General features: G+C 35.9%; 1 protein-coding gene across 1 annotated transcript in view; it reads right to left on the bottom strand.

Annotated features, from left to right (window-relative positions):
* LOC115232698 (homeobox protein aristaless-like) overlaps positions 1 to 19,604 on the bottom strand; it is a 139,512-nt gene that overhangs the window by 8,477 nt on the left and 111,431 nt on the right. Inside the window, exons 2-3 of the mRNA XM_029802727.1 lie at positions 18,554 to 18,923; positions 5,343 to 5,388 (exon numbers count right to left, since the gene is read on the bottom strand). Coding sequence (XP_029658587.1) covers positions 5,343 to 5,388; positions 18,554 to 18,923 — 416 coding nt within the window. The remainder of the gene's footprint in view (positions 1 to 5,342; positions 5,389 to 18,553; positions 18,924 to 19,604) is intronic.

The following is a 19,604-nucleotide window of genomic DNA, read 5'->3' as shown; positions in this document are numbered from 1 at the left end:
TATATATATTTAAAATTATTTTCAAACATTTATTTTTTTCAATATTTTATCTTCATATTTCTAATATTTTATCTGTATTATTTTTACTTGTAAAATAGAAAATTTAGAGTCAGAAAAATGATAACGAGAAAAAAAGAGAAATAATTATTTGACGTCAGAGTTATGCAAATATATAAATAAATATTACTTTGATTTATTTTAGCTGACTGTATTAGTGAAATCTTAATGTGGGTATATATACAGGATGTTAAAAGAAACCAATATTTATATGGTAGATAGGACACACTATACTGAATAAAAAAACATTAATAAACATAGGTCGAATGTTCCTGAGATATAAACATTTTTGTATGTTAGCGTCATGATTGATTTACTGGCATCTACGTGTCGCACGCGATGTTTACCTCAGTGTTTATAAACAGCGTTCTGAATATCCTCATACAATTTCCATACATACTTTATAATAGAAGATTTCACCGGCAATCAGTCAGTTGTCATCAACCGGCGATTGCGGATCTGTAAAAAGAAGATGCCAAGCGTGTATGGAAATGGAAAGAGGACATGTGGAACATCTTCTGTAAATATCGAGATAAAGATTTAGACAGATTCTTCTCACATCGCATACGACACGTAGAAGCCAGTATTCGACCTATGTTTACTAAGGTTTTTTTACTCAGTATGGTGTGTCTTATCTACCATATAAATGTTAAAGGTTTTTTTAACACCCTGTATATGTACCGTTTATTTTTATCAAAAACTCCGGTAATTTCTCTTGTGTTAGCACAGAAAAATGGATCCAAACACAAAAAAAAAACCCAAGTTCGCGGATAAGAACCTAGTCGTTTCGTGCTTAATCGTGCCGCATTAATTACACGAACGCCGGGTATGTTCGTTTCTTCTGCTTCTCCGCTTCAATCTTTTCCTCTTTTTCTCTTTGGCCGACAAACAAGATTCTCCCGCGCCTTCGACATGCCATGTATAGACACTTCCTCGAGCGAATCGTTCTTTAAACTTTTTCAAACTTAGTGATTGTAATTGAAAATTTGATATAAAAAGAATTAAATGTTAAAGATAAAAGTCTCAAGGCAAAACACTTTTGTATATAATAATATTTTATATATATATATTTCTCTTGTGTTAGCACAGAAAAATGGATCCAAACACAAAAAAAAAACCCAAGTTCGCGGATAAAAACGTACACGTCAAGCGGACTTATTCCATTCGTTCGTCGATTGCCAGAATCGGGGAAACCGATTCGGGGAAATGCCATGTCTCGCGTGTGTGTTTCTCGAAAGACAGATGTCGAACTAAAGGTGATATTTTTATCCGTAATTTCAGTTTTACTTGCGCAAGAATTTCCTTGCGCGTAGCAGAAGTTCGCGACTTGTCGATTATCTCGTCACACTCGGGGAGATCGTAAAAATAATTAATCGTCGACGCTGCAACAACCGATAATCACTTTGCCTAATAGCAATCTGTTATTCATGCGAGCGACAGGTTTCATCGGCGAACAAGTCTGCGAGACGGAACGTTCATTATTCATCGAACCGTGCAAAAAAACTCGTATACTCGATTAATAGTCAAATCGAGAGCTGAGATTTTGTTTGCTCGAGAATTAGCGTTTCAAATGGACGCGTCGAGCACAGATATTTTTACGCGTAAACATTTAAATTTTTAATCGAAAGAGAAATGAAATATTTTTCATAAATTGATCGAATATAAGCGAATATAAGTGATCGAATATATTGAGAATATTTTGCTTTGGACTGTTGTAAGACTCGAATTAGCATAAAATAGGTGTCTCGAAGTTATATTCTTATGAACTATTCCTCAATCTGTGACATGCAACGCAATGCTTCTATTTATAAAAAATCTGCATAAATGCGATTAAGTCCGCGATGCTCCGCAATCATCCGGGGTCGAGCGTTATTCTTAATCTAATTTAGTCTTTTACATAATTTAATGTATATATAGGATGTTACGCACAGTATTTTAGTATTTTTTTGAATTTACTGGTTACTTATTATCATATATGAAGATTTTATTCAATGTTATCGTTTAGCGTTAATAACGCGCGTTATAAATATGAGCCGCTGTCTTTAACGTCTCTGCGTAAAGAAGGCATCCTATCCTCAAACGATACCGCGTATTTCATGAATTATTAATGATCGCCAATGATAGGTCATATATCCTAATTTTTGCGCGTTGATGTGCACGGGCAAAGCGTTCAGCGTCGAAAAAAATCGCACCTCATTCTCCACGACGATGTATTTGTCATGCATATTAATGACAGGTGATGGACAAGCGGCGACTGAATCGCCCGACAACCTAATTTTCGCGCGTTAGGATGAGCGCACAGAAAGTGGCGTGCACTTAAGTCGCTTTTTATACCGCTTATAAACGGGTTTCTAATACATATTTGGCAATAGATTATTTGATCGAACTTATCGTTAATTATTCTTTAATGAAAACCGAATAAGCTTAATTATTTAATATTAGAAATTAATATAAATATATACAAAAAGAAAATTTTATTTTTTAGTGAATTGTAATCTGAATTAATTTTAGCAAACGTAAACATTAATTTAATCTAAAATGTAAAAATAACAAAATATTTAATATTGAAAATTCAAGAATTCTCTCGTGGTGTAATTTTATTCAATATATTTATAAGTCTTCTGAATTTCGTGTCTTTTGAGTGACAGTTCCACATTAAAGGGTTAAGGACACCGCGATTGAATAAGTGCGCCTAATTCCCTGAAATATTTTCGTAAACCAACACGCATAATCTCACTTCGTTACGGCCCTGAAAGCAATTGACACCTATCGCGATTGAAAAGGGACGCAGTTTCGCGGAGCCGGTCATCGCGCCGTAGCTAGCGAGAGGAAGGACGCAAGGTCCCTCGATACAGGTTCAGGGATTCCTGAAAATTATTAACGCCATAGCGAGAAATTACGACAGGCATGTCATTCCTCGAGTGGAACAGTGGTTCTCATCGCGTGCGCGCTGTCGCGGATAATTCCCGGCCATCGATGATGAATCGCTGATTCGCGGACGACGACGAATTTGCAAGTATAATGAAAAGTATCGGGTTAACGTTAAAGCGTTGTACTCTCACGTTGCGAGGAAGATAATAAGATCGTGTAAAGACGCGCGAGTGTGTGTGCCCCTGGAGTCAACAAGGGATGAAACTATAGGACGGAGCGAGAGGAAAATACGCGCGGGCCGATTGAGAAAAAAAAAAAAAGAGTCAGTAAGTAAGTACCGGGAATAAATTAAACTAATTGAGCAAATTAGCCAGCTGTTCACGCAACTATGGCATACAGACACGCTCTTCTCGGCCAGTAAGAAGCCGTCACGCAAAAGACGTGTACTCGATCGTTCCTTCGAATAAGTGAGAATAACAGATCCAACAGGCAGAAAATAAACAAATTAAACGTGTAAATAGCAATAAAAATATGTAAGCAAAAAATAGATATTATCATTAATGAGCCTATGTCTTTTTAGTGTGTAATACTTTTTATATTATTATCTTTTAAATAATATCTGTTTTAATTTTAGATTATATTTCATATTAAATTAGTATTTTTTTTTTTTATATTAAATTAGAATTTAAAACATTTCTTGCATACAAATTCAATTCAAAATATTATCCGTGTTATTTGTTATAATAAACATTATATGATCAGTTTACTAAAAAAAAAGACTTGCAAAAAATAGTTTAAGTTGTTTTGTGTCACGCTTTATTAAGACGGGTTTAAACTTTAAAAACATATTATATACGAATTATTTATATTTTAATTGCATTTATATTTATCGTAATGATTCATTTTTTATAGTTCTTCAGTTTTTAATGATCATGTGTATATGTGCGCGCCAAAGACAAAACATTGTAATAAATGCCATGTAATAAATGTCTTGATATCTCAAACGATAGTAATAATCAAATGCAATAAAAATAAATGGGAACTGAGAATGATTGTTATTCAAATATTTAAATATATTTGAATCGCATAATTGCTGTTTAAACACAGGAGTGAACATTATTACAATTTAATTGTGGATGTGTGACAACGTATTTTTAGTATTAATCAAAAGTGTCTTTAATAATCGATTTACGATACTGTTTAAATATGAATGTTGCGTATTACGAGAAAACAATCCCCCTCCCCTCCCCTGTTCATTACCAATAACGAGATCTAGTATTATAAATTGTAATTTATTTTTGCATAATAATACATAACTACTCTGTTGCTACCGACCTCTTTTTTTTACAACTGGAATAAACATTTAATATTTAATAATGAATATTTAATAGTTCGATAATTACTGACGTCAATACTTTGAATTAGCGTTGATAATAGTCGCGATAGAAGATATCAATTATGCTTAATCATGTTTTTGCAATGAATAATTGCCTGTTTATATGTGCACAATTATCTTTTTAACAATATGTAAATTTTCTAATAATGTAGATAATTGTCTTGAATATCTCGCTATAATTTTTTTAGCAACGATATAAATAATAATAAATTGAATGTTCTAATGGATAATCGCTTCCAATAACTTTTTAGACCAATAATAATTACTTTGAAAAAGATTGAAAAGTGTATAATTGAAAGATTCATGGTCGGCGACTTTTATATTGCACGAAGGGTATCACGTTTCGACATATGGGTTGGAAGATAAATTATACACAGTTGGGGATACGTGACCGCGCGGGGAACTTAAGTAATTCTTGAGTAATTCTTCGCGCGCGTTCGCGGGCTTCGAAACTATTATTCAAACGAAATGTCAGAGGATACGAGATAATTGTTGTTACGCAAGAGACGCGCGATCGCGTATTATTTTCACCTTCGCGCCAAAGAAGACGCCTCTAACCACAATTATTAACTCATTTTTTCAACCGACAAAGTTTGAGACGCGCGCGTAGTTGCTTATTATTAAAATAATTTCCAAGTTAAGCCATAATATACCGATACGTATAATCAGACATAATTAATTAATTTAGTTCGCTTATATTACTTTTAACTAGACAGCAAAGGTCTTATTTACTCATTTTAAGAAATCTTAACGGAGATTTTAATATTTTTCAAATTTGAACAAATTTATATAATCCACTGTAACTTTTATATTCAATTATTTTTGGTTTTTCCACATCAAATTCTATAAGATAGTTTTCTATACTTTATATTTTGTTATGCTTGGACAATAACTGCAAGAAATAATTAAAGATTAGAAATATTCTCATATATCGTGAATCTGATATAACTGTCATGAATTTATCTATGTCGTTATTTACTATTCTGTTTTACGCAAAACAAAATAAGATTTTACTGACCTGTATCCGTGCCTCCGTCAGGCCGATCTTCATAGCGAGCTCCTCCCTAAAAATAAAAAGGAAGGCAATCATTAACACAAGAAAAAGGTATCAAGGCTGCGCGTAGCCGCGGGCTTATTTGCGCGTGCGAGTTATTCGATTCTGCTATTGCGATAAACGCGAGTTAACAGTCGAGTTTTCATTCAACTCAAATATTCTTATTCAACATATCTGAATAATATAAAATTGCCATTTTTTATGATTTTTCTATAGTTGTTAAATAAATATATATTATATATTACTTATATTACATTTAAAGAGTTTTGATTATATTTTTTAAATTTTATTAGATGGATAAAAGCTTCGTTGCTAAGTTTTTTTCAGATAGTTTTTTATATATAAAATCATCTCTATAATCCTCAAAATTTTGTATGCAAGTTTACTGTGATTTTATGATATAATTCTTTTTTTTTATCTGGTTTACTTGTATGTAGTTTTATTATTATTTCAATTCGATACTATTTTATATATTTTCTGTGTTATTTATTTTGAATATTACAATGAAATGGGCACTTTTTTTTTTTAATCTTACATAATCAAATATATATCTAAATTTTTGGTCAAGAATAATTAAATAATTGTGTATAATTGCAACTACAATTATTGTCTTTTTTGAATGCACAATTTATTACTTAAGAACGCGATGTAATTCAGCAAGAAAAAAAATCATTTACTTGTCTTTTAATAACGTTGGGGAATAGCGGTTACCGTCTGACCTCGTATCATATCCGTGAGAAAATCGCAGAAACCGTTCTGCGAAATAGCTGGTGTGTCTGTCTCGTAAAAACGCGCGCGTTCATTACCTTAATTAGTTTTGCATCCGAAGACAGATTAACCGCATATAACGACGCACGATGGGGATTAATTGTATTATGGATCTCGCAACATAATGTGTGATTTTCCGTTCGATTGCTACCTGCACGAGCCATCGTGACGAGAGCTATTAATATCTATTACGAGACGATCAGAATCCGCGGTTACCGCGTCAGATAGAATTCTCGTTTTATGTAGGTGACTGTTGTCTCCCTCTCTCAAACAGACGGGTATTACGAATACGATTATTCGCGACTAATTGACCGGACTCGCGCAGCAGTAATGGCAAATAATTATTAGCTCGTGATATTTTACATAATGTTGATCTTGTCATACATGATATCAATCGTTTCCTTTCCACTCGATCGACTTTCGCATCCTTCGCTTGCGGGCGCACATTACACGATGTCTGCACGTACTACACGACACTTTTCTGCAAGCATATATGTTTTGCCTCATTTAAAATGCTCTCCTTATCGTCGTCCGCTTCAGAAATCTGAAGCATATACAGTTGTTGAATTAAGAAACTACTTATTAAGAAAGATATAGAATGGGTTTCCAAAGCGTCGAGAATTGAATTTATAAGCGCAAGCCTCTAATTTGAACCTACGATAATTCGAATTACTTATTGAATATACAGGGTGTCCCAAAGCACCCTTGACAACGCTCGTGAGCACGTAGAGCATAGTAAACTGAACAGAAAAGTCCTGTACCATTTTTTTCTATAACGCTTAATAAAGGAGTTATTATTGAGTAAAGTCTGGTCAATCAGCGCCGACTTTTAGCCGGACGCACGTCAGTGAGCCGCCCGTCTGTTAGTGTGTGTCGCCGTAGCGACGGAGCGCTCACGCACACTACCAGGCGCGCGGCTAAAGGTCGGCGCTGATTGGCCGGACTTTACTCAATAATAACTCCTTTATTAAGCGTTATAGAAAAAAATGGTACAGGACCTTTCTGTTCAGTTTGCTGTGCTCTACCTGCTTACAAGCGTTGTCAAGGGTGCTTTGGGACACCCTGTATATAGGTACGCATTAATAATTAAAAACTATCGCATTTTGTCACGTTACGTGCGCGAGTATATCAAAAGAAAGAGAGAGAAAAAGATTTTTTGCTTTGCTGTAAATGTATGTGCGTTAAGTATCACAATCATAATAAATTACATAAAGAGGGTAAGATTATAGAGATAGCATTACAACTAGATAATATTTTTAAGAAGAGAAAGAAAATTGATAGTCATCTACTTTAATATCATTAAATCTCTTTCAGTTGATTTATCGAGACTACCCAATTGCTCGCAGGATATTTCGAGTAAAAATAATAACCCGTTTAAGTTGTTATTCGCGCGATTTCACCGGAAATTGTGCGAACACATTTCCAATTTTTTTTCTCCAGAACAAGGTAAAACCGAAGCGCGAAGAAATCATTACAAGGCGAAATGCAGACGCGAATCATGACGGGTGTCGATTCATTCATTCCGGAAATATTCCAAGTTGTTGCGATAGAGGAATCGGACGCGGCGGTGATCATGTAATCGGCGAGTATATCCGGCGGCGGGTAGAGAAAGAAAGAGAAAAAAAGAAAGAAAGAGTGAATCGGGCAGTGAGACAGCCCGCCCGGGCGTCTCTCATATCGCAGGCAAATTGCCAGATGTTCCACGAAATCGCGAGGAAATCTCGGTGATTATACCGCGCACAGAAGCTCCCGCGTACGATCGCCCGAATCTCGTGTTTAGGTGCATTTCAGACGGTAGCTTCCGAAATTACAGGGATTTCGGCGTGAGTTCGCGGTCCCCGGATTCGGCCGGTTCATCTCCCGTCGATTTTATTATCGTTCGCTCACCTCATTTCGTTGCATCCCGTCTAACATATCGGTCCCTTAGACGAAGAACCCCTTTCAAATTTATTCTACATATATCGTTATATTTTAACTTTAATGCCGTCATTTTACAATTATTAATCACGAGAAAATATAATATATGTTTTGAATATTTTATCTTTATACTATATTATTGTTTTATAGTAATATATATATAATAATTTTATATATAAAATTGTCATTTGAGATTCAGCTCATCAAACTGAATTTATCGAAAGTTTAATCGATCGATGTTTAGCCATTGATTAATCGTCCAAAATGACTTTCATCGCGTATCGGCCGGTAATAGCAAAGCGTATTCACATCGTCAAATCATTTTGACGGCCCATACTCGGGCTTATTGGAGGAAACGTAACTAGAAGACGCGCGTTCGTATATAGCCATGGTACTCTCTGATTACCCGTTGTCGTGCGCTAATGACTACTCCGGCGAACATAGTTGCAGACGGTAATTCGTACCTGCTACCAGGCGGCTCGGCTTCGTTTTCAATGAAACGCCGAGTATGAAAGCGCACACCTATCAGCTTCTTCTCACGAAAAACAGGCTCGCGCGCCGCGTACGATAAAATTACGTACATGAGTCACAAATACGGAATAGATACCGTTTGACGAGACGGTAGTTACATACTTGTCGAAATAAATGTTCGAACGTTACACCAAACTCTTCCGTCTACGACTATTTTTAAGATAACATAAAATTTTATATCTTTTCCCCATAGAACCATAAAAAGCTACTACACAAAACAGTTGGAGATTTTATATTATAGAGGTGCTTTGACATTTCAAATTCTATTGTGTTTCCGAGGATGAGAAAAACGGCTTATATTACTATTCGAGCGATTCAAATATTTTATTTATCTCGTAATCTTTGCGTCACTTTTCTGATCACTCGAGCACGATATAATCTTTATTAGATATATGCATTATACGCATGGGTTGCGCAAACGCGAACGAAACGCACACCATCGAAGAGGCGGACGAGGCTCAGGCACCTTGGGGGCTTACAAGTAATAATAATTTAGCCTTTCCCTTTTTCTCTCTCCAGGCGCGTTCTCGCCGGCGTCCTTCTGGATTTAATAAGATCACGAAATTTCGCGGTTAGACGGACGTCCCTAATTACACCCGCCGTTCACCGAGAGTCTCGGTTACCCTCGATTCGCGTATCGTTATTATATGTCCCTCTCCTAACTCCCTCGTCCACAATGTGTCCTTGCCATGGAAAATATGTGGGCTTTGGAAAAATCATGAGTTGCTTCTGTATGCAAAGATTAGTTGTGTATTCACGACTTAATGGGAAATATAAAATGGTAATGATAACTTTGTAACAATTTCGCTTCAATTCGTTTGAAATCTCTATCGTACGTATATAGGTTGTTCTAGAATTCAATAAAAAATATCTTTGTTATTAATCTGTAAGTTTCATCGATTCAAATTTCACTTAAAATTGAGTGAAGTGTAAGAGAGATTTTATGTTATGTGTGTGTGTGTTTTAAATACTTAATTTATAAAAACTCAAAGTTATTAAAGTTTTGACATTTTTGATAAGGGGAAATTAACTTTTCGTATTTAAAAAATAAATATTTCATGTATTACAGTGCTAGTAATGCGAATATTTATATATATATATGAGTGTATATATCTTTGAATGTATAAAATATATGCATCTCATATTATGGAACACAACTGCGCTGCAATTAACACAGGTGCCACGTTCACACGCATTGCAAAATAAAACGTGACTAATTGCCGATTAATATCAACATGATAATTACAGCTCTCTTTAGAATCCGGTTCCGTGGTTCGTTATGCGAGTTTCTCGAATTTCACGCGAAGATGATAAGGGGAAATTAACTTTTCGTATTTAAAAAAGAAAATCTATTCTAAAACCGCACGCGTTTGAAAAAATAAAAAATTCATAATTTCAAAAATATAATTTACTATTTTATCAAAGGGAGAAAAAGAGAGAATTATTATTATCAATTGCTATTTACATGAATATAGATATATCTATATATAAAAAAAAAACATTTAATAATTCGTAATAAAAAATTATTCTTAGAATCTATTGCGACCGCTGAAAGGAAGTCCTTCCTGTTCTGTCCTATGCAACGTTGCAAAGTTATAGCAATCGGATTGCGAGGCGCGAATGGATTTGCCATTTCGCAACCGCATAGTAGTATAACGCGAAACCCACGGCCGGCATCAAAAGAGGCCGCTAAGTGGATTAAAGACGAGTTTCTTCGTCATCTTCTTCGTCTAGAGCTCTCCATCTCTCTCTCTCTCTCTTTCTGTCTACCTCCTCTTCCTTTGCTACTCCTGCCGCGGCATCCTGCCGTTCTTATTTGTTCCTGCCTCGGCACGAAGTCCTTCGTTGCAACCGCGCTTCGTCAGAAGTCACGGATGAAAGAAGATAATTTACTTAACTTTGGTTTAATCGTGTTTGCGCGCTTATTTATTCGCGTCGTTTGCTTCAACAACATTTGGGTTTAACGCGTTTGAAATTTAATTCGATGACGAAATGATAGTGATTAATCACGATATTTCAAGTTACGATCATTTTTTAATATGTATGGAGGTTAATTATTTTTCTTTTGCAGAGAATACTTTTAACATAATCGTTAATCACTTAATACTTAATTATAAAAAAAATATTTTTGGTCTAGTTACATACAAACCTGGTTATGATATATCTGTTAACTGTCGAGTATCTATAAATTATTTATTCTACTTTTCTATAGGTATTAAAATCGCTTTCACAGATTTCTGCTATTAATGTCATTGACATATTGGCGTGACATTTATAATGCAACAATTTTGCACATTCTATTTTGTCTTAATAAATTTATTCATTATGTAATGTTTAGAATCGATTTTTTTTTCGATCCGTGTATAGTAACAACTATGCTATGCATACGGCTCGCGTCTCGAATACGCGTACTGCAGAAATGATTATCGTTGGATGCGAATCTCGAATCGAGCTATAGAAAAAGATAGATTGCTAGGGTATAAGAATGAAGAAGCGAGACAGGAGAGATGGAGAATGCGCGCGGGCGTGTGTGTGATATTGCTGGTGTGAGCAAGAGGCTTGGCGCGCGGGTAATTTAAGTAATTACCGCACAATTACATTATCTAATTAACCCTGTAGGTCGGAGCAGTCGTCAGTCACCGCGACGGCCGTGATTGTCCCACTTGTGGCGCAATCGCAATTATTATTGTTTAACGCGCACGGCACGAAATCCGTTGAATTTGCAAAAATTCGCAGAAATTTGCGCAAAGCTAATAAGAAAACTGACGGTTTTAATTTCGTCTTATTTTTTTTTTTAAGTATTTTAAAGAAAGAAAATCATCATAATTATTATTAATTATTACTAACAATTATAGACATATTTCGTCGTTTAATCGATTCGTAGAAGGCCATAGTCGGAGAAGCATTCTTTTTTTTTCTTTTCATCTTATTAATTCTCGTTATCTACAACATCATGCCATGCAATCGTTTCGCGTGATCGACGATTAGCCCCGCGGGCCTTACGTGTTTTTTTTTCCAAACTAGAGGGGTCCTCTATCTAGTTTTAGATTTACCTTCTCTCTGGAATAATGGCGAGTCACCGGTATTATTCTTTTGTCATAATAAGTTATTAATACGACAGCAACTGTCTTGCCATGACACATCCGGAACGGTCCCAATCACGGAATCTGTTGCCCTAAGGCGAAAAGTTTTTTTTGTAATTTAAGTTTGGTGTGAAGATTTAGTCTTTCGGCTGTTTGATAAACGAAGAATTAAAATTTTATTACGGTAATATTGACAATCATTAACAAAATTTGATTAATAAGTAAAATTACATTGACTTTAACGGCATATTGTTTTTAAATAATAGCTCGCATGATTTATGTTAAATTTAATTTATAGTCCCTTCATGTTTCATTCCAAATTTGTTAATGTTTATGTAATTGTTTATGACATTTCCGAAAGGGGATAAAAAATCATGATAATGACGCACGGCTGATGTTATTAGTCACGTATGACCAAAGAAGAATTAATAGCTATTACTTATAAAACTTGTCATACACATACGTACACACATAATGTATCATACTGTGCGCATATAAATTATAATCCATGTGCATTGTGTTACGGTCGCGCTGAATAAACAAGTCTTAGAATTTATATCGGCATTAAATCTCACATAATGCATTTATCTCTACATAGTTATATCTTTATTTGCATAAGACGATATATCTCTTGAGAAATACGAGATAACAAAATACTTTTAATTACTTACAAAATAGTGATATTAACATATGACAAAACAAAATTAGTCACTTTGATTGTCTTTAATTAGTGTTGATTACTATCCCACTGCAATGATACTTATATAAGTATAATTTTTTGCAGTATAATTAAAGAGATGACTAATGTACAATTATGTAGATACAATTTCCATTTGTATTTATATTAAATAGATAATAAAACATAGAAAAATACATTAACAAGTAATAACTATATAAATAGAGAAGATTTTTGCTATGTAATTAATAAAGGTGCCAAATTTATTTGAGAACATCGATTTTTTGACAACGATATATGCGAGAATACAACGAAATGATGTGTTGTATGATATGAAGCATAAAAAAGATCTTATAAAAAATGATGCAAAAAGTGGCAAGAGAGAGGTACATCCATAAAATATATATATTTTTACGATCAGAACATCACGAACCACGCACACATGATCGTTACCTGTGACGTATCGAAAAGATGACACGTCGTCGAAATTCGAGCTTCGAAAAAATAATAAACGACGCTCGAATCTCTTTGCCTTTTTTTTTTTATAAGGAGACGCTTTCGTGGGGCGAACGGTATCGATAATGTTTAATAACGAATCACGCCGACCCGACAAGTAATTCGCACTGACGAGGGGTGACAAGCGGCTTTTGCCGCTCGCATTATTCCCGAGCGGGGGATCCGCGGCCGCCACCTTTGTGAGGAGCGAGGCGAAAGAGAGATGCCGGTAGCTGGCTGCGTAATGCGTGCGTAATGCGCGCTTAATACGCGTATGGCGTGGCGAGCCAATTACTGATTGGCCACACTACCGCCAATCGGATGAGGGATGGACCTTGGGCAAACCTGTACTCTTCGCTCTCCTTCGCACTTCGCGAGACGAGGAGGCCCTTCGTCCTGCTCAACAGTAGAGCCGCGCCGTCTTCGAGGGTGTCGAGGAAGGACGAGGAAAGACGAGGAAAGACGAGGAAAGACATCCTCGAGATAATTTAACAATTTTTTTTTCGTCGCGCTTCGAACGAGATTCGAAAGGGCAAGACGAATGAATTCGAATCATCGATGACACTGTTTGTTTTGACTGCATATAATTAAAATATTTATCTACCAATAAGTGGAAATAGCTTGTGCGTTCATCGTGCGCGATACGTTTTATATATAGAGAGTATATTTTTAACATTTATTATATTCGATTTGTGTGATGTGAGAGTTTCTCTTTTAGTATCAATCTAGAAATTAAAATCTGATATAATTAAAATTTGAAATGGTGCTAAATCATAAATGGTAAAAAAATTTGGATTAAAAATATTATCATAAATCTGTTAAATATTTATTATAACCTTTTATGTAGACACGGATATAGATAGATGGACAGAAAAATTTGAAATTTATTTATTAATAATTTATTTTAACAGCAATATGTATAACAACATGCTATATTTCTAGGCAAATAAAAAGAAAAAAAATTATATATCATTAACTTTTAATATATAAAATAAGAATGCCGTATGGATCTCTATCATTAACTCGCTATGTATTATTAGTCCAAAATATTATTCTCTCATGATAAACCAATGATCGATCGAAAACGGAATGAAAGCGGTATCGAGTTTACGTCGTTGATTAACGTGACGGACAGAGATGCAATGCCGCTTCCGTGGGCCTGACGTAGCTAGCAACAGCGTCCACTAATTAACTCCGGAAGGCACTAATCTTATTTGTTGAGAAACGAATAACGGGTCGGCAGCGTTTCTAATCGATCTAATCGGAGCATGACTCGTCGTCGGCCGATTAATGACAGGAGAAGTTGCGGGACACAAGCGAACGGCAGGACCAGAAGATGGCTAGAATCGCGGTCGAGAGAGGGTGAAGGGGGAAAGAGAGGACGCAAGAAGTGGGAGGGGGGAGGGAGGGAGGGAGCAGAAGAAGAGACCGCGCTCCGTAGAACTGGTTCCGTTCCATGGATCACTGGAAACAATCATCCTTATTAAACTCACCACTGGCTCACCCCGCGGATATAAAGGCATCCTTCGGAATGATTTACTGAGAAGCGCGTCGCGCGGCCCTTTGAACAGGTGGATCCCTCGAAACGCGTCGCAAACCGACGATAAATTTTATGGATTCACCATGTAGATAGATTGAGAACACGCACGACGGGGGTGGCCGCGCGCGATTCCGCCGAGTCAGCTTTTGGAAGCGAATTCGGGATGAAATAGCGTCCGATTGGTCGAGTAATTAAGAAATGGAGAATCATCAAGAAGAGTTTTGTTATGACTAGTCCGGACATTTTTTTCAGCATTTATAAAATTAAACTGAGATAATTTGGCTTACATATATACGTTTTTATAATGAAAAAATAATATCGAACAAGTCAAATAATAAAATGAATTTCGCGTAAACATCGCACGATATAATTTTGCCGATTGTATCGACGTTGATGTAAAAACCTGCTGAGATTAAACGTCGCCAAGAGTATAAATGAAGCTTAACACATCGTACATGTTAACATTTACGAGGTCATTAATTAGCCACGTCATTCGTCAGAAAGAAACTGTAGCTGTAGCAGGACATTCGAAACGATGACGGGATCTCGTCGGTTTAAACGCGCTCCGCTCTCATTTCTATCTCTCTCTCTCTCTCTCTCCTAGAATTTATAGCGGGATAAAAAAATTAAAATCAACAGGGACATCGAGACTGGTTAGCGGAACCGCTCGCGGTCGAATGATTAGTCCGGTCGGGCTCGACGCTGCCGTCAGTAGCAGCGCGGACCCAAGTCGCAATACTCTAATCTAAATTAGATCTTAAGAGCCCGTGAAGGTAAGTGGCCACGCTCTCTCGCGACCTTACGTAGCGAGCTGGCTTTAAGTGCCATATAAACAGGACGAATCTGGTAATCCGCGCGCTCCCTCGCAAATGCCAATCGAGCCTCGCACTCGCGGTTCGCACAAAAAGCCGCGCGCTTATCTGTTATCGCACTTGAAAACGGCATTCCATGCCGTCGCCGACAGTTTGTCCGGAGCTACCTTTTCGTCTCGGATCAATCGCAGACAAAATCGGTTTGAAGGAAATTCTTTTTAAAAATAAAAACAGCAAGAAATAAAGAGAAATATGGAAATTAAGAAAGAAAATTAAGATTAATTTATATCTCGCGTATATAAAAGCATACAATAAAGAATTTTTGATCACTTTATAGAAAGAAGCAACAAATGACAGATATACATACGACTAAAAGCATGAAAAAAATTGGACATTGCATTTACAATTAATATACGTAAAAACATTTATTTGGAGGTCGAAAACTGAGAGTTCAGAAAAAAAGTTTACTTGACACTGCGCAGTCAAACTGTTCTACTTAAAAAATAAACGACGAAAAAAAATTAATATATACACATATATGAAAAGAGAGAAATGTATTATCAAAGTCCAATTGGACGTACACAAACCTCCACGTGGGGAAACATGTGTCTTTTATTGGCAAATGAATTTTCATTCACGTTGTACAGCAAGTTAAGACCGTGCTAGCATCATCTTGGCTCGTCGATATATTGTATTTCGATAGGTCCGAATCGCACGCGTGCCCTTCAGGCGCTTAATGAATATGCATCATGCTCCACGACGCGGTTTACTCTTTCTCTCTCTCTCTCTCTTTCTTTCTTTTTTCGTTCCTTCCTTTCTCGTTGGACTAGTCAATAAACCTAAACGACCATAAAATCCAATTAGTATGAAATTAATACCTCTACACGGCGAAATCGCGGAAGAAGCGGCGATCAATTTATATTGCGGAACGGCAGAATACGTCGGATAATTTTCCACGGGCAGGAAGTGCGTACCAATGGATGAAGAATAAATTAATATGCGACACGAATATTATTAGAAGCCAATTCAGTCAATTATTGGCTATTTTCTGAAGGAAAAAAATACTTTTATGGCGATAGATAAATAGATATCCGATATTATAAGAACATATGTATAGCTATAATAAAAATTAATATATACTGCGTGATTGAAGATTATGAAGACAAGTTATATATTAATAAATAACTAGAAATAAAAAGTATAGTTTACGAGTTTTCAGAAGTTTTTAAATGTATAATAAATTTTAGTTTATTTTATTTTTTTAATGAATAGTAAAACGATAATTCTACCACTCACATTAAATATCTCCATGCCTTTTTAATTTTTTTATTTTATTCTCTTTAGCCAAATGAGAAAAATTGATTTTTTCTCAAAAGTCAATATATTAATAATTTCTTAATTATGATCACAAAGATTAACAAACAATTGTCTTCTTTTTCTAATACTTATTATAGAGCTCGCGTGCTTAAAATTTTTTTTTTGGTACAAAAGAGGATGATTAGAATTATGAAGGAGTTGATTCCAATTTTTCGTTAGATAAACGAAGGGTATTTTGTTCGTTAGGACCTATCTTCGTCACAGTTTCATATACGCACATAAATGACGTGTCTCGCATAGCATTCGCGAATACATCTCCCCAGTCTTGATCGTATACCACGGGCACTCTACCTGTTTCACCTCTCTCTGCATACTCCCCCTCCCCTCCCCCACCATCTTCGTTAATTACGAGAACCCATACCGTGGCCGCAGGACCGGACCTATTACGAGCGATTACACCGCTATTAGTTACCTACCGGGTGTTCCACGGAGGAAGGCACCGAAAAAAGGACAAGAGAAAAGAAAAGGCTATCCAGATAGATTGCGCCAGGGCCCAATGGCGGCGCGATATACTGTACGTATGTAACTGGACCCGAGTGTGCAGGGGACTTAATGCAAAACTGCCGTGCCGCGTCTACGGATGGGAATTTGCATGAGGATCGTCAGTCCGGCTGCAAGGAGGCTCGATGATCGATGTATCGTTCCGCGAATTTACACTCGCGGATACTTTTGCAGACTTACGTGGATGGATGTACGTGATTCATTTAAAATCTGCCACGGATTAAGATTAAAAAATTAAAGGGGCACGATCATTACTCAAGACTATATTTGAAAATGCTTTAGACAGTTCCGATTTTGCTTTAATTTTAGTTTTGTTTTTTTTTTTCTAAAATGTACAATTGACATGACGAAATGTGCTCTTTTATGTTAGATATTTCGAATTATTTATGTTATATGATTATTACAAGAAATCACATATAATATGTCATTACTGCAAGAAATGCATGAAAGTAAAGTGAGATAACGAACATTCGATATTATTATAGTTAACGTCAATGTATCTTCTTTTTTATCGTTAATGTTTAATATTTTTTTTCCACGAAATTTTTTATTCTTAAAATGAAATTCTGTTAGAGAGATAAAATTTTGATATTAAATTTTTATCGCATGTAATTAAACCGATGCATTAATTTTATTGATTATTAAAGAATCGTTTTCTTCATTTTCTGGCGTCTCATTTTTCACTTAGAACTTTGGAATTCTAGTTAGCAGGACCTTTTAAAGGACATATAATGCTGTTGCATACGTTGTGTCTCCAATCGTCATTCGATCATCACTATTTCGAGACTGTCTCAGGTAGTATACACTTAGGATAACCAGATCTCTTTTATAACCATGCTCAAGGACTACCTGTGCACTCATCGTAAATGTTCTGCGGCGGAGACCATTTTTGAAAAAGAATTTAGTAAGTAGCGAGAGAGAGAGAAAGACGATATCGACGATAAGCCGGGAGAGTGCACAGGAGCCAGACAACCAAATATTTGGGTGGCAGCAGATAATCGACTCCTCACATTGTATCTAAATCCCGTTACTCTACCGAGCATGAATTCTAAAGCCTGATAAATACGGCTAGACACTTGCCTATCGTCTGGACTCATGGGAGGTACATAAGCTTCCGAGATATACTATAAGCTCTTAGCCGTCGAGATTATTCTAAGAAGGATAAGTATGACGCCCTCGTAAAGAGCTTTGTATCAATTAGTTTTTGCTCGACTGTTATTATGGAATTGAATCTATTTTATATTGTTTATGTGCGACACATATTTTATTTATTCGATACATCTTATTTTCATAAACAACACGTTTTATGCAGTTCTTTGTTTAAAGCAATTCTGTTCAAATGTTATGGCATTTATGCAATCTTTCTATACCATACGTTTGTGATTATATAGATAAAATTCTGTACCGAGTATCATTCGGTACGTGAAATCAATATAAAGTTTGAAATTATTACATTATTCAATTAATCGACTTACCTCGTAAAGACATCCGGGTAATGCGTCCTGGAGAAGGCCTTTTCGAGCTCTTCCAGCTGAAAGCTGGTAAAGGTCGTTCTGTAACGGCGCTGCTTTCTCTTGGGCGCGAAATCGTCGGCCTCCGTTTCGCTTTCGGGGCTAGTCGGCGCCGCTCGCGGATGAGCGCCTTCCTCTTCGGGCCTCACCTCCTCCGTGGAGATGCCCATTTGGATAGATTGGGGCGTCGTCGTCGTCGTTGACGGCGGCGATTGCTGATGAGACTGCGGGTGAGGTTGCTGGCTCACCTGAGTAACCTGGCTTGAGCTGCTTGTGCTGCTCGCAGGACTCGTCTGTGGGACAGCCTGCTCGCTGCCTCCTCGCAACGAATGATCTGTATAAAAAATTATATCGCTTATGTATAAATGATAATAAAAATATAAATATTCTTAATATATGATTACAGATGTCACGCCAAAGTTGCAACAATCAACACTCGAAAATTGCAGTACACGTAGATCAGATGTTGAAAACAACATTTCGGTGAGTCAAAATATGTCTGTGATGAGTAGTTTTATCTTAATAATTAGCATTTTGCAAATCAGGTAATGCTATGATATTTAGATTATAATTTATATCAATCATAACAATCATAGCGACATTCAATCGATTTTATTAAAAATACGGTTATTCCGAATATAACAATCCATTTGAGCAAAATAATATCCCACGATTTTTTATATAAATAATTATACATAAAGATAAAAGTAACAAAGCAACTATATCAAGGCTTAAGATTCCTACTTATTATAATTCGCACATGTGATCGAAAGTAATAGATGTCAATTTCACACATTCATATATATATAAGACAATGTTTTGAATCTCTACATAATCTCATAGAAAATTCATACCAATTACGTCACACACTAAAATATACAATTTTGTATCATATATATATATATATATATCAGTACATAAGAGATAAAAATGGAGTATTGTACACATCGTGACTCTCGATCACTATCTTAATGGAATGATTAGATAATAATTGCTAATCCTTATAAAGTTAGCA

Source organism: Formica exsecta, unplaced genomic scaffold, assembly GCF_003651465.1.
Source record: "Formica exsecta isolate Colony F162 unplaced genomic scaffold, ASM365146v1 scaffold149, whole genome shotgun sequence".
Lineage (NCBI taxonomy): Eukaryota > Metazoa > Arthropoda > Insecta > Hymenoptera > Formicidae > Formica > Formica exsecta.
Note: the sequence above shows the minus strand (reverse complement) of the source record. Positions and strands in the feature narration are given on the sequence as shown.